Source organism: Ambystoma mexicanum, chromosome 1p, assembly GCF_040938575.1.
Source record: "Ambystoma mexicanum isolate Mex_15411 chromosome 1p, UKY_AmexF1_1, whole genome shotgun sequence".
Classification (NCBI taxonomy): domain Eukaryota; kingdom Metazoa; phylum Chordata; class Amphibia; order Caudata; family Ambystomatidae; genus Ambystoma; species Ambystoma mexicanum.
The window spans coordinates 598,945,422-598,967,618 of NC_090921.1; the positions used below are offsets into that span (position 1 = coordinate 598,945,422).

At 45.1% G+C, this 22,197-nt stretch overlaps 1 protein-coding gene across 3 annotated transcripts in view; it reads right to left on the reverse strand.

The window, feature by feature from the left end:
* Positions 1–22,197, reverse strand: part of ACSBG2 (acyl-CoA synthetase bubblegum family member 2) — an 811,342-nt gene that overhangs the window by 713,562 nt on the left and 75,583 nt on the right. For all 3 annotated transcript variants that reach the window (XM_069649557.1, XM_069649556.1, XM_069649555.1), the window contains exon 3: positions 6,393–6,505. In XM_069649557.1, the coding sequence (XP_069505658.1) occupies positions 6,393–6,505 (113 nt within the window). The remainder of the gene's footprint in view (positions 1–6,392; positions 6,506–22,197) is intronic.

Consider the following 22,197-nt stretch of genomic DNA (forward strand, 5'->3'; position numbering starts at 1 on the left):
CGTACTTATCTTGGGAATGGGGAACCTTGCTAAATCTGCCATTAGGATCACTCATACCCCTGCAGAAAGCAGAGAGCCACAAGTAGTCTCTGGGCCATGGTGGCCTAATGGAAGGAAGATTTACTTCTTGCCACTTCAATCCACAGGAAGTCTCAAAGATGTTGAAGTGGTGTTCTAGGATCTCCCGGGGTTAAAGGCGGCAAGTGAGGGTGCAAGCTTACAAGGGGTCATAGTATCAGCAACGGTCCCACTCCGGTTTCAGGCCCAAACACTCCAGCCAGGATGAAGAGATCTGCTTCTAGCAGCACCCGCAGGCCTCAAAAGCAGCTTTACCCAGCATAGGCACGGGACCATGAAGCAGTGCTAAGGAAGGCGTAGAGAACTTAGATACATAAAAATAAGAGAAAAAGAAAAAAGGGAGTGCAGTGAGCGCAGCACCAAAGCTCTATCCCAGCTGGTAGAGAAAAAAGGAATGGGGGGATAAAATGAGGGGGCAGCGCCTGGAGGGGCGTGAACCGCATATGCACATACACGGCCAATCAAATTTGTGGACATTTTCACTATGCACCAAAATGCATTGGTCCCGTCACCGGGAACAAGATGACACAAATATGAGAAAGCGGGCGGGAGATGGGAGTACTAGCTACTTGCGCCTCTCAGTGAAAACCTGAGGGGAGAAACGTTAACGGTTTGTGTCTCCCCAATATAGCTAAACTTAAAAATCTCATGTGTTTTGGGTGTTACCTTTTGTGCAAATACACATCCTGCAAGTCGAAACCAGAATATAATTGGGAGGAGACTCCCTGGTGCTCCTGTACTTTTACAACCTTCCCCATCACATCCTTCTAGAAAAACGGTTTTATCTCCTGTCACAGATGTGGGATCTTTGATGGCTTTTTCACTTTTGAGGCATTGTAGGTAAACTCCATTGTATGACCAAAAATTATTAACTAGAGTTGTCACAGACTATCAGTCTTTGTAAAAATGTGACATCCTTCCTACTAGTTGAGCATTCAAGGAACAGCGAGTAAGCGGTGTGGTCTTGTCAAACCTCTACGGAGGTTTCAACAATCTTGCTCAGTGGTCAATTGCTGCAGTCAAAGCTTACCTTCTTTGGTGGCACTTTTGTAGCGTTGCTAGAACTGCCATCACTCACAAGAGTGATCTACCCCGAAAGTCGAGACATCTTTAATAGTAAAGTCACTGTATATATATTATTTGTGAATTATGTAATAGATTGTATTATCTGGTCAACTTCTTTTCCAAACAAAGATTCTGAAATACATTGAGCAACTAAAGAACTACTCAATACTTCTGGCCCAATTCTTGCTTCTCTTGTCCATATCCACAGTCTGCCAATTGCTCAAGATGAAGTTAAATATTTCTTATTTTTCCTCAGAAGGCAAGATTATGAAGGGTGCAATTTTCCCCACCAATCTTTCATAGCTGGAAAACAGTGTGGATGTATTAGCTGCATTCATAGCTACTATTGTTGCCTAGTGTCAAACCTTAGATTATCATTATCTGGTTGAGTAAAGATACCATAACCAAAATAATTACCCTCCTTCTTGTAGCAGCTGCCAGAATAGACTTGGGCGACGATACACAGTGGTTAGTCTAATGGAATCCTCCCTCTTTGCTCTTACGAAGGGGTCTTAAATGGATTCTTGTTGTACAGCCTCATTTCCATAATGTAAGTGTGACAGCCAAGACCCAAGCATGAGAGAATGAAAACGAGTCTTCATCTTACTCTAAAGGAATCCAAACTCCTGTGCATCTTTATTTACAATGTGAATACATAGCATGAAATCATTAGGCGTGGAAGTGCATGGTTTATAAGGAGGACCTCCTTTTAGGACGCTGTAGTTTTCCTCTGGGTACTTCTGATCCTGGGGATCCAAAATCATTCTGCTGCTCTTATGGTGCTAATAAACATGAAACGTCCTCTTCCTTGCATACAAAGGTAGTGTATTGCAAAGCTTTTAGCTCTCATGAATGGGGTGAAACAGTAGGGTCATAGTCGAAATCTGAATCATCCGTAACCATGTTCAGTCTTTCTCTAGCATCAACTGAAAAGCTGAAGCCTCATTGTCTCCTTGCTGGTTTGGTACTTCCTTATGCAGTGTGTGCGCGTCGATGCTGTCTAATCCAGTGGCTCATACCTCTGTGCCAAGCAGCTTGCTACCGCATCGCTCAGTTCCATACTCTCCCTAGGCACATTAGCTTTTTTGCAGTGCTGTAGCTTTTGCAGAAAAACTCTTCTAGCACCACTTTTGTGACTTGGCTTTGAATGCCAAGGCACTGAAGGTTGCACAATCAATGGCCCTATAGGAGCTGGCGACTTAAAAGCTAGCTTCTGTTTCTCATACACCACCACCACCATACTCTCTGAAAGTGTGGGGGCTTTGGCATCACTATTGAAGGATATACCTTCAAGGACTCATCCCCCGCAGAGTGTGAAGACTGCAGTCTCCCCACACTCTCCTTGAGGGAATACTACTGAAAAACGACTCTACGTTCTTGCTAACTTCTAGTCATAAATGGTTGGCAATTCACACAGGACTTCGTATTATGTGGCTCCAGATAAATACACAATACATAGTCTTTGTTCCTGAGTTTCTTAATGCACATTTCTGACATTTGCTTCTTAACAGTAGCCAGTCCAAGAAAACATCTGGTAAACAAGGCATGGCACAGGCTGCAGAAAACCAGGGTAAAGGAAATAGATATTTCCACGCACTTTATGACTATACCACTGTAGCAAAAAGTAAAACACCTAAAACAAATCTTCTCTGAAGTGAAAGAAAGAGGGATAAACGATTGTATTGATGTAACAAGCTATAGAAAAATAATAGTATAATCCAACTGCAAGGCCTAGTTAGAATAGAGGAGCGCATTAAACTGACAGCTCAACTACCATGCCTGGAAGGTCTCTGCTGAAGGTTCTAAATAGGTCATCATTCTTCAGGAGACGAACGAGAAAGACATGCAGTAGGGATCTGTGACTAATCAATTTCCAGGGCCCCAGTGGTCCAGGAATGAATATCGGTTTCTAAACTATCAGCCCCACATCTCTAGTACACCAGAAGGGATCCGAACAAATTGGAAACACAAGTGAATTATAAACCTCATTGTCCAATTTTGGTAATGTGGATGGAACAGCAGGCTGATCTCTGCAAGGTCGTGATCGTTGGTTAGTTGCAACATAGCAAAAATTACATTTATTACCCAATGATGAAACGGGCTGTCCAGTCAAGGTTCTATGAAAAGGTCTACTTTATTATTTTCACAACAGACAGTTCCAGCACACTACAAAACACAACCCACCCTGTAAAGGAATGCAGAAGACAGAGTTTCAAAAAAGGAAAAGGGATGCACTCAGTTTACCGACTGCCCTCCTGTCAGTACCCAAAGTGATCACAATAGTTCAAGGATACTTGGTTTCAACACAAAGGAGCAACATGTCAAAATATCACTGGGGCCTTTGGAGAAGGACCAGGGGGACAGAACCACGATGCACCTTGTGCTTGTAGAGGTTCTTGGTGCTCGACAGGGCAGAGTCGGTTTCAGGGCACTTTGCAGCTCCTGCAACAGAGTTCAAGATGGGAGACAACTGCAGGCATCAGGCTGCAGGCAGTTCGGCGAGCAAGGCTGGTCAGAGTTGCAGGCTGGACTACACAGTGGCTCGGGGTCAGGAATCATTGTCTCAGTGCTGGTTGGCGGGTCTGAAGCACTGGTCAAGGCATCATGGAAAACGTTTGACCGGCGGCGTGACAACAGCTGTACATTTGGTTGCAGCTAGAGGGGCTCCTCTGGCTCGACAATGTCCTTTAAAGTGGACACTGGTTGATGCTAGGAAGCTTCTTCACTGGGCTCGTCTCGACCTTTAAGGCGGACAGCCCAAAGCAGAGGAGAGTGCTGCAGACAACAGCCTTGTCCTTGATTTGGGTCAGACTCTCAGGCACTTCCCACCTAGGAAGCTTGCTTGCAGAGCCTAGCAGGGCACAGTGTGTGCTTGCTGGGTGCTAGTTTTGGAGCTGTTGGGGGAGAGGGCAGTGGGTCCTCTGGATTCAGTATCTCCCTCTGTTGCCAGGGAGATGTTTAGGGGAGGGAGAGGTTTAGGGGAGGGATCTTGCATCCCTCTTTGGAAATCCTAGCCTTCCTTCACTGGCGGAAGCTGTAAGGCAGACTGTACCTTCAGCAAGGGTCTAAATTAGTTCTTCTTGTTACTCCGTGCAAAGTCTTCAGATCTGCTCAAAAGAGGGGCTCAGCCCTCGTTTAAAGCCAAAGTGATTTCAGTAGGCTAAGCATACCTTAATGAACCAATCCTGGGTCCCCACCTATAATTTCCTATATGCACGAGGTCATAACCAGAGTTCTTTCCAAAAGAAGAGATAAAGGGGTGAAAATATGCAATACTAAAGTCCAACCCATCTTCCTGTCTGTTGTGGATCAAAGGGTCTCTTTAGATAATTGTGCTCTGTGGTTCCTAATTAAAGCGGCAGGCCTCCCTTGCAGCTGTAGCGAGAACAGATTGTTTACATCAATCCACATATTTGTACCTTCTGATTGGGGTCCCCCTTGTGGGGGTTGCCCAGTGTAAACAGTCCCAGACATGACAGGTCACTGCCCTCAATACTGAGGAGGCGGTTGCGGGTTTCAGGTTGACAGTGCATATGAAAGGGGTTTCCCAGTCTCCTTTGTTTTAGCCTCTGCAGCCAGGCCCTCCCATTTGGGCCTCTGAAGTATACTCCATTAGTATGTTAATTGTGAATTGCTGCCACCATCTGACAGGGTAAACAAACGGACTGGGCGGATTCATGGAGCCTTTAATAGTTCATTAGGCTGGCCATGGCAGGAGGAAGGCTTTGGCCCTCCCCTTCTGAGATGCATTGTGTAATCCACCCGTCAGATCCCAACTAAATATGCTAGGGAGTACTCTGCCTGTAGGCTGTGTCCACCCAGAGTACACAGGTCCATGTGTATGCCGTGCTGTGTGCATAGCAAATGTGTGCAGATTAGCCCCACACCTTTTTCAGAGGTTGATCTACCATCATTCAATTTCATATAAAATTTCAAAAAAGCCCTGGCGAGCGCACACCCACTGTGCATATGGTCGAATTTCTCACAGGATCAGATACATGGAAAGAGGGTAGTTTGAAGGTAAACAACATTCAAGCGATGGAAGCAAGTGGGAGAAGCACATACTGGCTTTTCACTATAAACCAAACAAAATAAGATGTGACAAAAGCAGTGGGGGCTCCTTTACTAAGTGTGCTGTGACGGAATCTGGCAGTTGGTGTGGTGACTATTTCTCAGGAGATGCCTACCAACCTCATTGGTTGGTAGTTTGGCCCTTCCTTATTTATACACATATTTTGCATTTTATTTTACACGGGCTAGCTTGCCCGATGCTGGGATTTATGCTAAGCACGTGAGTTTATAAGCGATTCTATCCTGGATAAATATGCAGTTTTAGAGTCCATTATGAAATCAGCTGAAGAGTTTCTTGGTGCATCGGTACAGAGATTTCTATAGGGTTGAGCATGGATGTGTAATGTCCGTTCCCCCAAAGTGTTTGTATTTCCCTGGTAACAGAAACAGTCTGTTTTGTGAGGTTATACCAGACGAGCCCTGCACAAAACGTAGAACTCCACAAAATTCATAAATTACCTTGGCTCATGAGAATTCTCCTCACTATTCAGTCACGTTTGCACATTGAAGCACTCAAAAACATACACTGCATTAGAAGACCTGGTCAACGTTGTATGCCATGAAGGAAATAAGCCACAGCTTTTGTGTATAAATGCATTAAAAACGAGGTCACTTTCACATAATTACTTATCAATGGAAGTCGATTGTTTTGTTCTTGCGAAATACAGAAAAATAGCCTAATTAGTGTGTCAACATTTCATGGCCTTGATGTACCTTGCAGAGTGTCTTACACTGCCAGTTCTGCAATGTTTTGAGTTTGTTCATTAGCGGAACGTACACTTAAAATGGCACAATGCAAAGCATTGTTCGTAGGTATTCAATATGAAGGTTACTCGTGGACATTGGGAAAATGTATATGGTTCTTTATTTGCAAAGTTATAATCCTATCGTTTGAAAAACTTGGAATCTGGCTGCTGAATTGGAACAAAGCCTGTCTTATTTATTTTCTATTTACTGAAAACAATCCTCTTTTTTTCCTTGCCCACCATACCATGAGCATTGTTGGCTTCTATGGACTATTTAGCCTTTGGAGGCAGCTATTAAAATTGTGCATATTTACTTCGATAAACCCTGGCAGAGTCTTTATGTAGGTCTTTCTAAAGCACTGACATTGAAGAAACAATTACAATCTCTGCGAAGACATAGATCTTATAAAACAAAGATGCCTCCTTGCTTACCTTTTGTTCCTAGTTGAGGATTCTCTTTATGGTGCGATTTTGTTTCAAATACAGCTTGCATTTCTTCTTTCGGAAATTCAGCAACTGGCTCAGTGCTATTTTCAACGATAAAACTATGGGACAATACAGGCAAAAACACAGAAAGTTAAACATACAGCATAATTCACAATAGTAAGAACGGTCCATACCTGCATGATGACTTCCTCTTGTGTGGCGAGGTGATAGTGATTTATTTATCTAGACGATTGGGTCATGTTATATTTATTTTCTCTGAGGCCCCATACAGTACTCTTGTACACTCTAGAAACAAGTATTGGCAAAGTTAACCGTTTTGGCTTCTGTATAAGCATGGTATGGGCTTTTGCCAGGCACTGCCATAAAGGCACTATGTTGTCATTAAGACGGCAACAGACAGAAAATGGTGTGATGACCTGGGTCTATGATAGCAGCTCTTAGCAAATACCTTTCCGATACCTGTACTCCAGCCAAAACGGCTGGTTTTGAAAAAGCTCGTTTTTTACAGGATTTCTCTGAAAATAAGAGATATAAATCAAGTGGCTAAAGTCACAAGTGGTTAAGACATTTTTATTACACCAGGCGGACATTTATAGCTGCAATAACTCAGCAGCCTGCACAGGCCAAAGATTTTACTGCTTGATGGAGCTACCTCAAAGAGATCCCAGGCAGATGTGTTTTGGGAGGGGAAAGTAATGATGGGAAATTGCCATAGGCCTTAGCACTGCCATAGACAATCGATGGGTAGGTAAATAACCAAACACCTTCAATCTGTATGTCCCTCCTCACTTGCCATTTGCCTCCTGGCTGTACCCTAATGGTCGTGTCTTATAGGTGGCACTTGACATCTACCTAATAGCCCAAACTAAAAAGGTGTAACCATCCTTTGATTACTAACTCTCACAAGATGCAACAAAGTAAACAAATAACTTGCTCGTTCCTTTACCATACCTTGACAAATTATACCATCAAACTTAACAGTGCTTAAAACGTGTAATACATCCTACACAGGGGCCTGATGATCAAGCCTAGTGTCTTCAAAAGTCCCAAAGTGACTGCTGCAATGATCTCATGTATTGTATCAGAACATTTTGAAGTTTCTCACCGGATTAAGCTGGCAATTGTAAATTCTCACACCAAGCTTCCCCATTGTGCGTAATCTATCATGTAACAATGCCCCTCCACAATTGAGATTGAACATTTCAAGATTTGTCTGGATTGATTCAAAAAATGTTTTACAAAAAAATGTGAAACGGTTTAAACAAAGTGATTTTGTATTTGCATCTTTAATGTTCTTACTGTCAAGCGTTCAGTGATATAGGGAATCACAGTTGCATTAGGTAAATTAGAGTTTTCCTTATAGTTCCACAGGTAGACAGAAGAGTCTCTGCAGACAATGAATAGAAAGAAAATATAACCCAATATCAATACACTCGACAGTTTTTGAATAAAAGTAGGCTAAACATAAATTCAGCACAAGTGTGGCCTTAAAGTCCTACAATCCACGGTTAACAAAGGCAAAGGTGTCCAAAAAGGTTCCAATAAAGAGTTTGGCCGGTTAAGAGTAAATGATGGGTCAGCAGAAAACCGATGGATGCTAACAGTCAGTAGCAGCTGTTTGAATCGGAAGTGGGAACACTCATATTACCTTGATACAAGGGTTCTTCAGTGAGCAGTGTTCAAACAACAATGTTTCACAATTCTGGGAAATCTGTCTCAAAGTGCAGCAATGCAGAGCTTTGGTCCAAGACTTGCATACCAAAAGGAAGAAAGGGATGCTCTGTAGTCACCCAATGACCAGTGTGCTAAAAGACGCTGGTGCGACGTCCTAGTCTGCAGTTGCCAGACTTGAGCTGTATTTTACCAGAAAGCGAACAGAGACCAGTGTTCTCCAGGAGGAAAAAGGGTGCAGTGCGCCAGCATGCAAGTGTTAACAGTAGGCTGTCTTGGAAGAATGTAAAAAGACACGTTACCAAATCGCCAGATGTAGCGGTGGAGAGTGGTGTCTCTGGAGGAGCAGATGAAACTTAAACCATACTTTCCGGGACAGAATTACCTACAACTGGTGGCCTCTAGAGCAATGCTTATTCCAAGGGTAAGGGATTCCGTAAAAACCAGAGAACGAGACGGCATGAATTCCAGAAGTCAGCAAAGCAAGCAGTACCCCAGTCAGCATCCAACAGCAGCTGCCAAGCTAATGCAGTATGAAGGAGTCCTACAACTATTTTTGCTCTGTCCGTCTCTGCATGAACCATGACTAGTTACGTTCCATGAGCATGCATTTTTACTACTGGGCTCCAAGGTAATGTGGCCGTCTATGGATCTTCCACTGACACCAAAGTTGTCAAGGGTTCTCGCAGCGAGTCTGCACTTGTTTTCTTGGTGACAATGCTTGGTAAATCCCAGACACCTGCACTATACAGTTACTAAATGTTTGGTGCCCTCAGTGATCCCAAACAATGTCTAGAACTCAGTCAGAGCGCTACAAGCTGCCGCTCGATGGATGGATGTAATACAAAGTGGCCTAAATGGAGATCTCCCAATCGATCCATTATGAAAACACAAAGTAATTCTTGAATGATTGAAAGGATTTAGCCATACCTCTCCAATACGAATCCTGCATTCTTCTCCAGTCCCCCGCTTCCATTTGTGACATGTTGATTTGGGCAATGCACTGAAAAATCAGGATACTGTTTCAGGGTGTATTGGAATGGAAACGAGCTAAGATTGCATTTCATCCCTAAAGTCGCCATGAGGTGATCATGGTCCAGTTGTTCTACTCTTGCATATTTTTAGGCCTATCTTTCTTTAGCCAAATGACTGTGCCTAAGGAGGTCTGCACCATTGATCCTTTAGCACCCAGCTGCTGGGAAGCAGAGTGGCCAATACGGACACAGAAATAAGAACGCGTTTCTTGTACTTGACTAGAAGTTTAAACCATGCACTCAATGCTGCAGTTTGGATATTCAAACACCTTACTTTGAGCACATACCATGTTAGGTATTCTTCTCAAGTTACCTTTGTTGCTCGGTGCTTTATTCATGTTTTCACAGGTCCCTTAAAGAAAGGCAAGGGGACATGTTATCTGCAGGTCTGCACACTACAATGTCGTTGACAACGGCCTTATGTCAGTGTATCTGCGTATGTGGTAGAGGTGAGAAGGCAGAAAACGAGACTAAGTCAGTGGTTTGATTACACTGCAAGAGCCAAAAAGGGAGACATGCCACAGAGTGCTTCATAAATTCATACAATGAGGACCATGCAACAAATGAGGCCTAAAGAACATCTGACAATCAGATTAGAACATTGTTCTTCACCATAAAAATTAGTATTTGGTTCAAGAAACTACCCATCCTTTTATATGGGAGGACCGAGTCTCAGGGGCCCAATCTGGGTCTGATCACTACCCGATGTGCCTCTCAGAGGATGGAAGGAGTGGTATTCCCCTGGGCTTCACCTCCCACTCCCTCAGAGAAGTGGCATTTCCTTACCTGCGTACAGGCGCTTTATAAAGGACTCATATCTCATACTGCAAAAGGATATCTGAAAAAAGGATCCAGGACTACAGGTACCAGAATACCCCAGAAGTGACACTATGCAACAATGGAAAACAAGGCACTTGTAAATGCTTCATGAAACCGAGCAAAACAGAGTACCATTAAACTATCAGAAAGACGGCAACGTGTGCAATGAAGTTAACCTCTGTTTCACTGTAACAGGCTTGCCCAAGGAAGAAGCGAAACACGGAAATTCAGGGTACACAGAACGCTTAAGAAAAACATACATTCAGCGGGAAACCCAGTAAAATACTTCAGCTTCAAAGCAAAGAAAGATGCTTGTGGTCAGCTGAAACACCGAGCTCCGCTCACGGAAAGTTCAATGATCACCACAGAACACAGATAAAGCGCAACTGACCTCATTTGCAAATCCAAAATGACAGCCCAGTCGCGGTTTAAAGGATTGGCGTCAACCACTACCCAGTGTAAACACAAATTACGAATGGACAAATGCACAAAGAAAAGTAATAAGCCCAAAGTTCAAATGAAACATTAGAAAACATGAGGGCACATAAAACGAGCCATTTATGGGAGGCTCCAATCCTGGGCCTGCTTAGGAAACCACCACCTCAGCCTTTTAAATGGAGGTGGAACACCAGTAAAGGGAGAGGACTGGGAGGCAGCAGACATGCTGTCATCCACAGCCTCGATATACAGGGAGACCACTACTTATGGTAGTACATGTTCTATCAGCTGTGCAATAGTTGGTTTGGCAAGGGTAGGCCAACCAGAAGAGCTAGAGCCCAATTGAAGAAAGGACACAGGAGAGGTCCCCTTCACAAACCGTTATACCAGAGGGAGGGTCTGAAGGTGGGGTGCATCCTTAAAGTGGCACATCTGTTAAGAGGATGAGAATATTGTCGGTCTGAAAAGCACTCTGGGTAGAGGAGAAGGAACAACCATTATTGTGATGCGTCTTTCCCAAGACAAACCTGAGACAATCCAAGGTCATGGAGAAACCAGAGAACCTACAAAAATACATGGTCATAGACAAACTGGAGTGGAACGAGACCACCCCCCCCCCAAACAAGTAGGGAAGAAACCAGAGACAATGGCAGGTCGTAGAGAGAACTGGAAAAAAATCCAAGTTCATGGAACAAAAAGGGACTAATGCTAAAAGAAAATCCACAACAGGAGAGTAAATTCCTTTCAAACTGATGTGTCTGGCCTGTTCCCAGCAACAGAGCTTTGGCGAAAGGAGGCGAGTGCAGTCTGATCAGCTTTGTAATGATGTAGGGCACACTACTGCAGCTGGTGCAGAGAATGCAAATTCAGGACCAACTGCAGTGGAAGGAGGAAGTACCCGTTTCAAAAAGTAACACTGTAGAAATAGGGCCCTCGCCTTTGACCCAAGCAAGCATAACAGTAATATTTTTACCAAGGCAGCGTCCCTGTAAAGCAGAGATTTTTGACAAATATGCTCATGGTCCATCTATATCTGGAGAATAGAATGGCACTTTGAGGGTTTCAAATTTGGTTTCTGAATTACATGCAAGGGCCAGGAAGATAAGCAGGCTGACGATCTTATCTGCCGAGAGTAAAGATGTGAAGACATAAGAAGAAAGGATAGTTGTATAGGAGGGCCCCTTCACCATTACCAAATATCATTTCTCCTTTAAGGATAGAAACCAAAAGAAGAAAAAGGGAAATACACACAGGGCTACCTCTACATTCGTCCTCTACCCATACATCCACTCTTTTCGCCCATCCAATGGACGCCCATCCAATCTCCCTCAGTCACTCTCAACCCCGACCCACCCTACCTCCACCAACCTTTCCCCCACCCTAGCTGCCCTGTATCTCCCCCAACCCACCAAGCTCTGACCAACCAAACACCCTCCAACCCCACGGGCTACGCCCTTATATCCTACCTCTCACACGGTCGCTTTATTTCTTAACCGCTCACTCTTTCACTCATATTTCCTCTTGCTCATTGATGGCACCCTCAATTGTTTCTTCCGTTGCTCTATTCTCCTTCCTTCTCATTCTCTTGCCTCCCTTCCTGCTCATTCTCCTGCTCATTCTCTTGCACACTGTGTCCCTTATCTCACCCCCTTTTGAAACGTTGCACTCGCCCACTTGCGTCATAGTGACTATAAACACAAAATATAGTACTCCTAAACTACTGGCCTTCCCAATGCTCGTTTCCTATAGTAGTGGCAGTATGCCTGTGGCACAGAAAACTGAAAGAGTAATCTTTTGGTCAGACAACATATAGGTAAAGCAAGTGGTCAGCCCACAACCAGGTAAGTGCAGGACAGAACTTGGTTTACTAAGGCACTGCGAAGGCCTGCCTGCAGCACAACAAAGCTAGACATGTTAAAAGCTTGAGGAATACCAATTGCTGACATCCTCTCCCAGTGGGTCGTGTCTAGGGAACCATGTTTGCAGGCCTCAAGGAGATGGCCGCCATTAAAGCTGCAGCTCTGGGATTAGGACAGGTAGAGGACACTCGTCAAGCTGTCAGCTATGCTCACAAATAGTGAGCTAGTACAGGAAGAATGTCTCTACAGTCATCCGAGTTCTAAAGGGGAACAACCTCCACTTACAGATAGAGCATAAGATACCAAACAAAACCTAGGCATGGACCAGAGCTTATTTTAGCTGCAGTAGCCCACCACACCAAGTTGCATGAGATGACAGACTCAACCAAGAGGGAGTGGTGAGGGGTGCTCTTAAAACAAAAGGCTTGAGGGTCTTCAAAGCAAACTGGCAATATAGCCACGATTGAATATAGGACATTGACCAAGTTGATACCAGGCTTAATGCCCCCTGCATGCGAGGCTGGCACTATTTAAGGCAGCTTTTGCACTGTTTTCTGGGGATCTGCGCATCACAGAGTTGGTACCGCAGTCTAAGAATGATGCGTGGGAAAGTGTTGCCAAGTAGACGATTTGAAAGTAGGCGAGGGTAGGACAGCAGTGTGCATATGATCTTACAAGGCTGATCAGTTGTGGAAAGAGGCACATTTATGGCTCAGAAATCTTGCAAGTTAGTCCGGTGATGGAACTGGAGTACTACCTTAACTTCAGGCTGAAGGGGATAGGCATATCGTTCATTCACCTGGATAGAACACCAGTGACTTGCTTCCAAATCAGGGCAGTCTTAAAAGTGGAGCATGAACATGCGAACACTAAGGTTTTCATGAGACACTCGTTCAGGCTGCAGCACTTGGCAGCAAAGCGCATATATCAAGAATCGAGGCAGGAAATGGAGAAAGTGTCCCTGCCAAGCAGTATGGACGACTGGGCTATCATTTGCGGAAAGTGCAAAAGGATGGGGTAAACATGGCTCAAAGGGATGAGATGGGAAGAGCGGCAGGGCAAGCTTTATGATCTTCTTAAAGAACTGCAAAATCAATACATTCTGGTGATCCATTTGAAAGGCAACGACCTCACCAGAGCAGGAAGAGTGGACTACTTTCTGACATACAGGACATGTTTGGAATTTTGGCGACCATTCTATGAAAAACAGCTCAATTCTCTTTAGAAATACTGGAAAGGCGGTTTTAAAGAGGTAGCGAGTCGTTGGAGTTGGTGGTAGAACTAGGAAAATGAACAATCAGGCAATGGAGAGATTTACTAAAAAACACAGTTCTGGTTTTTTTTTCCAGACACGCCTTGATAAATTTGACAATGAACTGGATATTTAGCAACTGCCACGGTGCAACTGGCAGAGCAGGGAATTGACACTGGGTTGATCAGGATCTTTAACATATTGATAAGGGAGGTTTGCAAGTATGGCCTATGGGGAGTCCACAGCTGTCCTAACCACCTATGGGGCAAGACTTAGTGGTCCTGAAGCATGAGAGGTGGCTACTACAGTGGAGTAGTGAAGTAGCAGGGAAGTGGTCTGAAGTACTTGAAGGAACCAGAATGCTGGGGCACTAGTGAGAGAGTCAACCTAATTGAAGAGGCGCGAGGAGCAGGTTGGCCTTAAGAAAATAACGTTAGCGAGAATGCTCGCCTCCTTTGCACCCTCCAAAGACAAAACGCAATGATTAATGTCCCTGGACACAGAAGCAGAGCTCGATACCTAGGGCTCAGATGGAGGAGCGCTTTCTCCCCTAGCTTAACTCTCATTAGTCTTCTTTTTGGTGTTTAAGAGCATACATTCTTGGTTAGCAGATGTTTGACCAACTGGTCACATGTTTGGACGACAGACACTTCGAGTTGGGGTGACGTATTGGTAGAAGGGATGGGGGAGTTGGGTTAAGTTGTTTTAAGTTGGCACGATGTATTGATGGGATGGTGACCAGATGGCGAATGTACCTCATTAGGGATTGATTGGGGCAGAGGGGTGTTGAACATAGCCTCTCCGAGGACCAGGTGGGGAATGAGGTTGTAGATGGAAACCTTAAGCTTTTAAGATGGAATGTAAATGGTTTATGCTCTTGTATTAAAATGGGGCTAGTTCTCCAGCTCCTAAAGAGAAATTCACTCGATGTTGCGCTCCTTTTTTAAAACGCACCGGGCGGGTTCGGAATGGAACTGGTTTAGGCGTGCAGTGTTTTGCAGGGACTCATGGAGTACTGAGTCTTATATTAGGCAGGTTTGTCCTGCTTAGGGAAGAATTATAGCGTGTCACCGTGGGTACCCCTGCCATATGTACTCCTCCACCTCTCTCTCTCTCTCTCCACTCCTGGACTCCATTCAAAATATGTTAATATTCCATCAGGTGGATTATTGGATTCTGCGGCGGGGAGGGGTGACTTTACTGATGTCATGCACCAGTCTAACACACCTTTGAGGTAGGGATCCCAATACACCCACGAAATGATACACCTTCATGCACTTGACCTCTGCGATCGATGGAGGAAAACGCACAGACAAGATCGAGGCTATTCATTTTATTCAGGTGTCCATACATCCATGTTTAGAATGGACAACTTTTGTTCCCCAGCAAGTAGCACACAAAATAGTTGGCAAGGTTCTTGGCAAGAGGCATCTCTGGCCTTGCGCAACTCCTCATGGACCTTAAAGGCAATCTGCATCTAGGATGGGACGGTAGCTAAACAATCTTGGCTTCCCAGACATCCAGTCTTCTCCCCTCTCCTTCTGTGAAATCTGGCCCTCCTACAGCCAATCCACCCACCCTCTCTTGTCCTTTCCTCTTTTTTCCACTGACGATGTGGTCTAGACAAGTCTGATCTATGAAGGTCTCCTCCCTGTCCCTCTAAAACCATCAAGGACCACATTGACACCCTCGTTCCTGCCCTGGCTGATTTTTGCAACCTCTCCACCTCACGAGCCTTCCCCTCTGAAGCACTCTTGTGCACGCTCTTCTCAAGAAACCCACAGCTGACCCTTCTTGCCCGGCTAACTATCGACCAATATCCATCACTTCTTTTCTAGGCAAACTCTTTGAAAAGCTGACCATCTCGCAGTTTAACCGTCCCGCTGATTGTTGGTTGTCTCCACAACCATCAGTCTGGCTTTAGAGCTGCCAAAAGCATAGAAACTGCTCTCCAACCTTGACGCCAACATCCCCACTGTCCTCATCCTACTCTTATCTCTCTTCTGCCTTTGAAACGGTCAAGCATACCATCCTGCTCAACCATTTCCATGACACCTGGGTATCACTGATCAGGCTCTGGCATGGCTGTCTTTCCTCTCTGCTCGACCCTCCAAGGTCCAACTTGGGTCCTTCCTTTGATCTATCTCCCTTCCTACCTGCGGTGTTCCCCAGGGGCTTAACCTCTCACCTAGGCTTTTCAACCAATATCTGGCAACACTTGCCCACCTCATTGCCATTTTCTGCTCCAATTTCCAGTGCTATGCTGATGACAACTCATGTTCAGGCTTCCCTCGGCCACCTCTTCCTCTGTCATCTCTGATTGCCCATCTGCCATTCAGTATTGGTGTGCCGCCAACGATCTCTGCCTGAACGCCAGCAAGACTGAAATCCTCCTCATAGGCTCACCTTCACCCTCCTTTCCTGTCACTCTGGCCGGCCTCCCTTGGCCCTCCTCCTGTCCCCACCTGCGAGGCTAACCACCTATGGGTCATCTCTGACTCCATGCTTTCCTTCCCTGCCCACATCTCTGATATCTCTAAAAAGTCAAACTTCCTACTGAACCTCCTCAAAGGTATTCTGCCTTTCCTCTCCTTCCACCAGAAGCTCATTGCCTCTCGAGCCCTGGTTGTCTCTAGGTTGTATTATTTCAACAGCCTCTTCCTAAATCTACCTGCTTCTACTCTCCGCCCTTTTCAACTTATCCAGACACGCATGTGAGACTTGTCCTTGGCCTCAAGCCCTGGGATCTTCTCTCCAGCTCTGAACTCTCTCCACTGGCTGCAATGATTAAATTCAAGACACTTTGCATTGTCCACAAGGCTTTGAGGCCTGGGTCCAAAATCCTTTCAACTGTCCCTCCGTAAAATACCTTCCCTCCCAAGCTCTTCGCTCCTCCACCTCCACCTCCCTCAGGGTCAGTCATTTTTCAAAGAAACGAGCTGGGGGTAGATCTCTGTCTTCGGCTGGGGCCTCCCTCTGGAATAGCTTCCCTGCCACCCTGAAACTTGAGGATAACCTTCTCCGGTTGCGGAAGCACCTCAAGACCTTCCTCTTTGCTTCTGCCTTTGCTGCTCCTCTCCCCGGCTGATCTGTTCTGTCTCGGCATCATGCACCTGGTTACCCTCTGACTTTTAGGCCCAGGCACCTGCTCACCCTGCCTCCTGGCAATCCCTTGCATTGGGGTCTGTACCTGTAATGCAACAGCCCCCCCTTTTTTGTGCACTTATCAGACACACCCCTGTCTGTCACCTTAAACCTAGCACTTGCCACATGCTGGCTGCAATACCATTGTTTTTTTATTTACTTTATTCCTCTGCTCATCACTTCCCACTCCCCCCCTCCCATGCACTTTTCGCCTTTCCCTCTCTCATGCACTTGCGCGTTTTCAATGTCACTGGGCCAAGTAAGATCATTGTTTTATTCTCCCTTGCCTCGTCGCTCTCTGAAACACTAGTGTACAAGCGCAATACAAATAAAATATCAGACTTAATGGACAGTATCAATGCCAAAACTGAAGAATATTTTATGCTCAACACTGGCTCGGTTGACAGACCAACGATACTCTGGGAGGGGTACAAAAGTTTACTAAGAGGAATACTGATCTCTCTAATATCAGCGAAGCATAAAATCCCAAATACAACAGAAAACTGATGCTGAACTCACAGCCAAACATCTTGAAGGAAGAATTCCTTAGATCCGACTCCCCTATCATACAGACTACTTTTTTTGTTGTTTTTTGAAAATTCTATTTACGTTTGTTTTCAAGAACAGATAACAGTAATACATTCAATGCAATTTTCTACAATATTACAAAAAAAATCACACTGAAAACCACAAATCGTCAATTCAGATAGATTAATAGAATCTCCAACAATCAAGGGGGTGGGGTGGGACACAAGCCAGTCATGCTCAAACATATGCTCATGAGCCATAACTCAAACCATATCGGGTTCAGCATAGAATTCACTAAAGGCTGTCTAAATGTTGGCATAATCAAAGCATTCTCTTCTTCATCACCTTTTCATATTGGGACAATACAACTAACTCACTCAACCAAGTATCAAGGTGCGGCTTCTTCCTCGTTTTCCACTCCCATACAACAGCCACTCAGCCTCAATGTATTTGGGGCATCTCAAAAGCTCTTCATACACAACAAGTGCAATCAAGGACTTCTCTCCAAAACAACGCAACTCTCGAACATCCCCCTAACATGTGTAGTAGGGTTCCACCCTGATCCCAACAACAATCATCTTGGAGGCCAAGCAATTGCTTCCTTTCTGGAATCCAGTATAAACTACATATACAGCATTGCTTCTTTAGATATCTTTTCCCCACCCACATTGGAATAGTTCACAGTTTAACTCAACTGACCATTTCGCAATAAATGTTCCCAACCATCTACTACCTCCGACTGAACTGGCATGAGTCCAAGGTAAGTTGATGCCATTCTGGGCGGGCAGTCAGATCCTAAAAAGCACTTGTCCGTCAGCCAAAGAAATATTATGATTCAAAATTGACCTCAAATCATTAAACCTATGTCTTTCTCTGCTCATTAGTCAATCTGCAATCTCCGACAATTAACAATCTGATCTGCCTCAAGAACATCACCTATATTCACTAAACCCTTCGATATCTGACTCTTCCAATACAATAACTGGTTATTTAATTGAAGAGTCTGATTTTGACACACAGTAATGTCAACCTAGACCATGCGAAACAAGCACACGGTGAGGAGTTGAGTAGAATCTATGATACCGTAGACAAGGCTGGTAAGATGCTAGCATGGTTGGAGAGGAGGGACGAAGGAAATAGACAGGTTAGAGAATTGGTGGCTGAGAATGACAGGGCGATCACGGAAGATGCATAAATTGCAGATGCCATTGCCCAATATTATGAAGACCTGTACCAGTCCCTCCCAGGGACATAAACACCCACAGAATTAGATCCTTTGCACACTTCTATGCTCCCCTAACTTTAACAGAGGAATAATTTGTAGGCTGAGATCACGGAGGAGGAGATTGTGGACGCAATTCCGAAACTGCATTCAGGGAAATCCCCAGGCCCCAATGGGCTCCCGGTGTAGATGTAGAAGAAATTGGGTAACCTGACGGTCTCACACCGGCTCAGTTTATTCCGGCATAGCAGAGAGGCTGGCATATTACCACCAGATCTGCAGCAAGTCAGCATAGGGGTTAGCCCCAATCAAGGTAACCCCCCCCCCCCAACCCATGCTCCTCCTATCAACCTATTTGCCTTAGGAATGGTGAAACTAAAATACTGGTCAATCGAATGCAGAAAGTTGTCCCTTCCTTGATACACACCAACCAATGAGTTTTTTGCCGCATAAATACACCGGGATAATATTTGACGCCTGCACTTAGGGATCGACCAGGCGTCTACTCGTCCGGAGTCCCTAGCGCTCCCTTCCATTGATTTTGAGAAGGCATTCAATACAGTTTGGTGGGGCACCTTTGGGAGGTGCTAACCTGGATGGGTTCTGGGAGCAATTTCTCGGATGGTTACAGCTGCTGTACACTGCTCCAACTGTAGAGGTTAGGGTGAATAGGGTAGCATCCCAGTCCTTCTCCTTGGAAAGAGGCGCCAGACCGTGGGGCCCTCTCACCCCCCTCCCCCCCCCCCTTCTGTTCACAGTAGCTCCTGAACCAATGGCCATACAACTGAGGACGGATCCTACCTGGACAGGATATGACGACAAGTGTCCCTCTACACAGACGATCTGTTAATATATTTGGTGAAAACGGTGACTCAGTTGATCATAATTAGACGTTTGCAGGAAAACTGGGCATTTAGTGGATTATAGGTGTACTGGCTTTTTCCAATGTACGGCGCAGGTTTAGTATTCCCTCCCGATTGCCCTCATCACATCTCACATGAAGGCTTTAAATATTTGGGTGTTCACATTGGCGCGGATCAGGCAAACTTCCCTTGCTCGTAATCTACATTCCATTAAAACTCGATTTACACAAGATGTAAAGCAGTGGAAGGCTCTCGAGAGATCACACTCATGGGGAAAACCACTGGTCAAAATGCTTAAGTTACCCAGATGTATATATCTGCTTCAAAATACTCCCAGTGTTGTTCCCAGATCAGAATTCAATAGAGTGGATGCGGGGGGGGGGGTCGGGTGGGAGGGGTTGAGGCGACAACCCAGACTTGCCTTTTCCACATGGCAAATATCAGTATCGAAGGGAAACAGACTGCTGAATCTCAGGCATTATTACTGGGAAAATTAAGGGCAGTAAACAATTGGTTATATAGGGATCAATTGCCACACATCAAGGCCGAACGAGCATGGAGAGTTATTGCACTGGTACACTCCACACTGTATACCTAAACGTGTAATTAAAAAGGTATGGATGGCAGTGACCCAGGGTAGTGGGTGGGGTGGGAGGCCAACGCTTGCTCAACCCTTATGGGGCAAGGCATTGCTACCACGAAATTAGCAAATATGGCATTTTTTTATTGAATGTTATAGTTTTTGAATCAACTTTCATTCATCTTTTCATATCACAAACAAATAAAAACTTTAGTTTCTCAAAATATTGACAGTTCTGGGGGTTATGCACAAGTTGTCCTTCCTTAGAGCTCCGGGCACATGAGTGTAGTGATTGCTTCCCAGAATTGTATAATCATTATGATCATTGTTTCCAGCTACTATTCTGGCCCATCTATGGGCTGGTTCGAAAGAGACACTGGAATGCCGCCACATGTTTCTGAACAATTATCTTTGATTATTCAACTCAGTACAAACCATAATTATACAATATAAAGTCTCTTTTTGACTTATATCTTGGCACAAACTACAAAATGAAAGTTCTTCAGGTATTTGTTGCATCATTGCTAGTCGTTCTCTCGTTGGTAGAAAATTCTGATTCTATTTGGGAATTCCTTCAAATATTCTGGTAATTGATGGATCGGTGTTACATCGACATTATTTGTTATTGACAGTGTATGCCGAATTTAAATTCAAAGTTCTAATCCAGTCATTTCTTTGTACTACTAATGTTACTTTTTGTGGCAAATTCATCAGCATTTCGATCTGTATATCCTCCTGTTCTAGAAGTTTACTACAGGCTTATTTCCACTGTTTCAGCACTGTTGCGTTTGTGTATGGTCCCCCCCCCCTCTAGGATGTCGATTACTGGTAGGTTATTGTAACGCTCACCTGATTCCCGTAGAGGCGCCGGTCTTGACTGGGCGTATACCGTATCTTCAAAGGTGATGTGTAACACACGGCTGGCTCTTTGGGCTGGACCTCTGTGCACTGTATGTGTGGCTCGAAGGGTAAGAGGTCTGCAGATGTGGGATTAATGAACTGGGTTATTGAATGTCTCTCTCTTCTTCCTTTTCTCTTCTCCTGTAGAACCCCAAAGGTTAACGCTCTCACCTTAGGTAAGTGAACGCCGTGCTCTCCATCTGCCTCGAGGCAGGGTGCTGTAACCAGTTTCTTCACTGGATAAGGGGAGCAGGCCTCTTGACTTCAGAGGACTGCTGTCCGTCGTTTACTGCACGAACGGTAAGTTTCGAGTCATTCAAATGTCTTTAAAGTCTTTAGTAATGATGTCTCTTGTTTTGCAGGGTTCCGGCGATGGCGGATGGCGGGCTGAAGTGAGTTGAAGATGGAGCCCGTGTGATGAATAGAAGCGCCTGGAAGCACGTAAGTAAGCGCTTGTTGCCTGCTTCACGATGCCCTCTAACTGTCTTTTTATTTTGCAGGTACAAGTTCGGGGCGGCTGCAGGGTGCCGGAATACCCACTGGGTTAGATGTGGAAAGGAGTAATGGCACGTGAGTATTAAAGTTCCCCAATGTCTTTAAACGCACCTTGTTTTGTCTTTCAGATGCGGGATGCAGCGCCGAAGGCCTCCGGAGCGTGCGAAGAGTTGGTAAGCTTTTGTCTTTCAGATGCCGGAATGCAGCGCGAGGCGTTGGTGACAGCCGATGGACCAGGTAAGTGAAGAGCTGTCACTGAAGACCGTAATGCTAACCTGTTCTTTCTTGTCTTTATAGGTGTTGCTGAAGACTGGATTCAGAATGGTAAGCCTTTTTCCTTAGGCCCAGGATCAGATGCAGAAGACACGATGAGCGTTCTGCTGCTGAGGATGCAGAATAACGCAAAGCAAGATTCATCCATCGGGTGTGGTTTAAATAGCCTCCTGTAGTGCTTAGGTGTTTCCTTCCACAGACACGCCTAGGTAAGAAAAGAGTTCCTGCTTTCCAGAAGAGTTCCAGTGTTCTGAATCTAGGGAGTGGCTCCTGCCCCACCCAACAGGAAAAGTAGTTCCAAACAAAAGAGGATCAGAGACTCAACTGGCAGGCAAGTAAGCAGCATGGTCTGCTGCAGGTAAGTCCACCCAAGCATTATGAGCCCGGCGCTTCCAGCGCTGGGACTGGGCATATTTATGAGCCTGGTGCCACTGGCGCCAGGACTGGGTCCAAAAGGTCCCAATTGGGACTGGTTGGCACTCGGAACTTGGGTTATGGATCTGCTTCCAAGGGAGTTGGGAAAACCCTGACCTTTTGGAAGCAGAGATCATGACAGTTATCGATAGCTGGATTTTCCTATACAGCATCAGAAAGTTCCAGTTTTTTACGGCTTCCAATGATTGTAGTCCCAATTCCTGCCATATACGCGGTGCTGGAAAAGGTTATAAATCCAACATTTGCGCCATATTATGCCTTCTAATTGGATCCACAA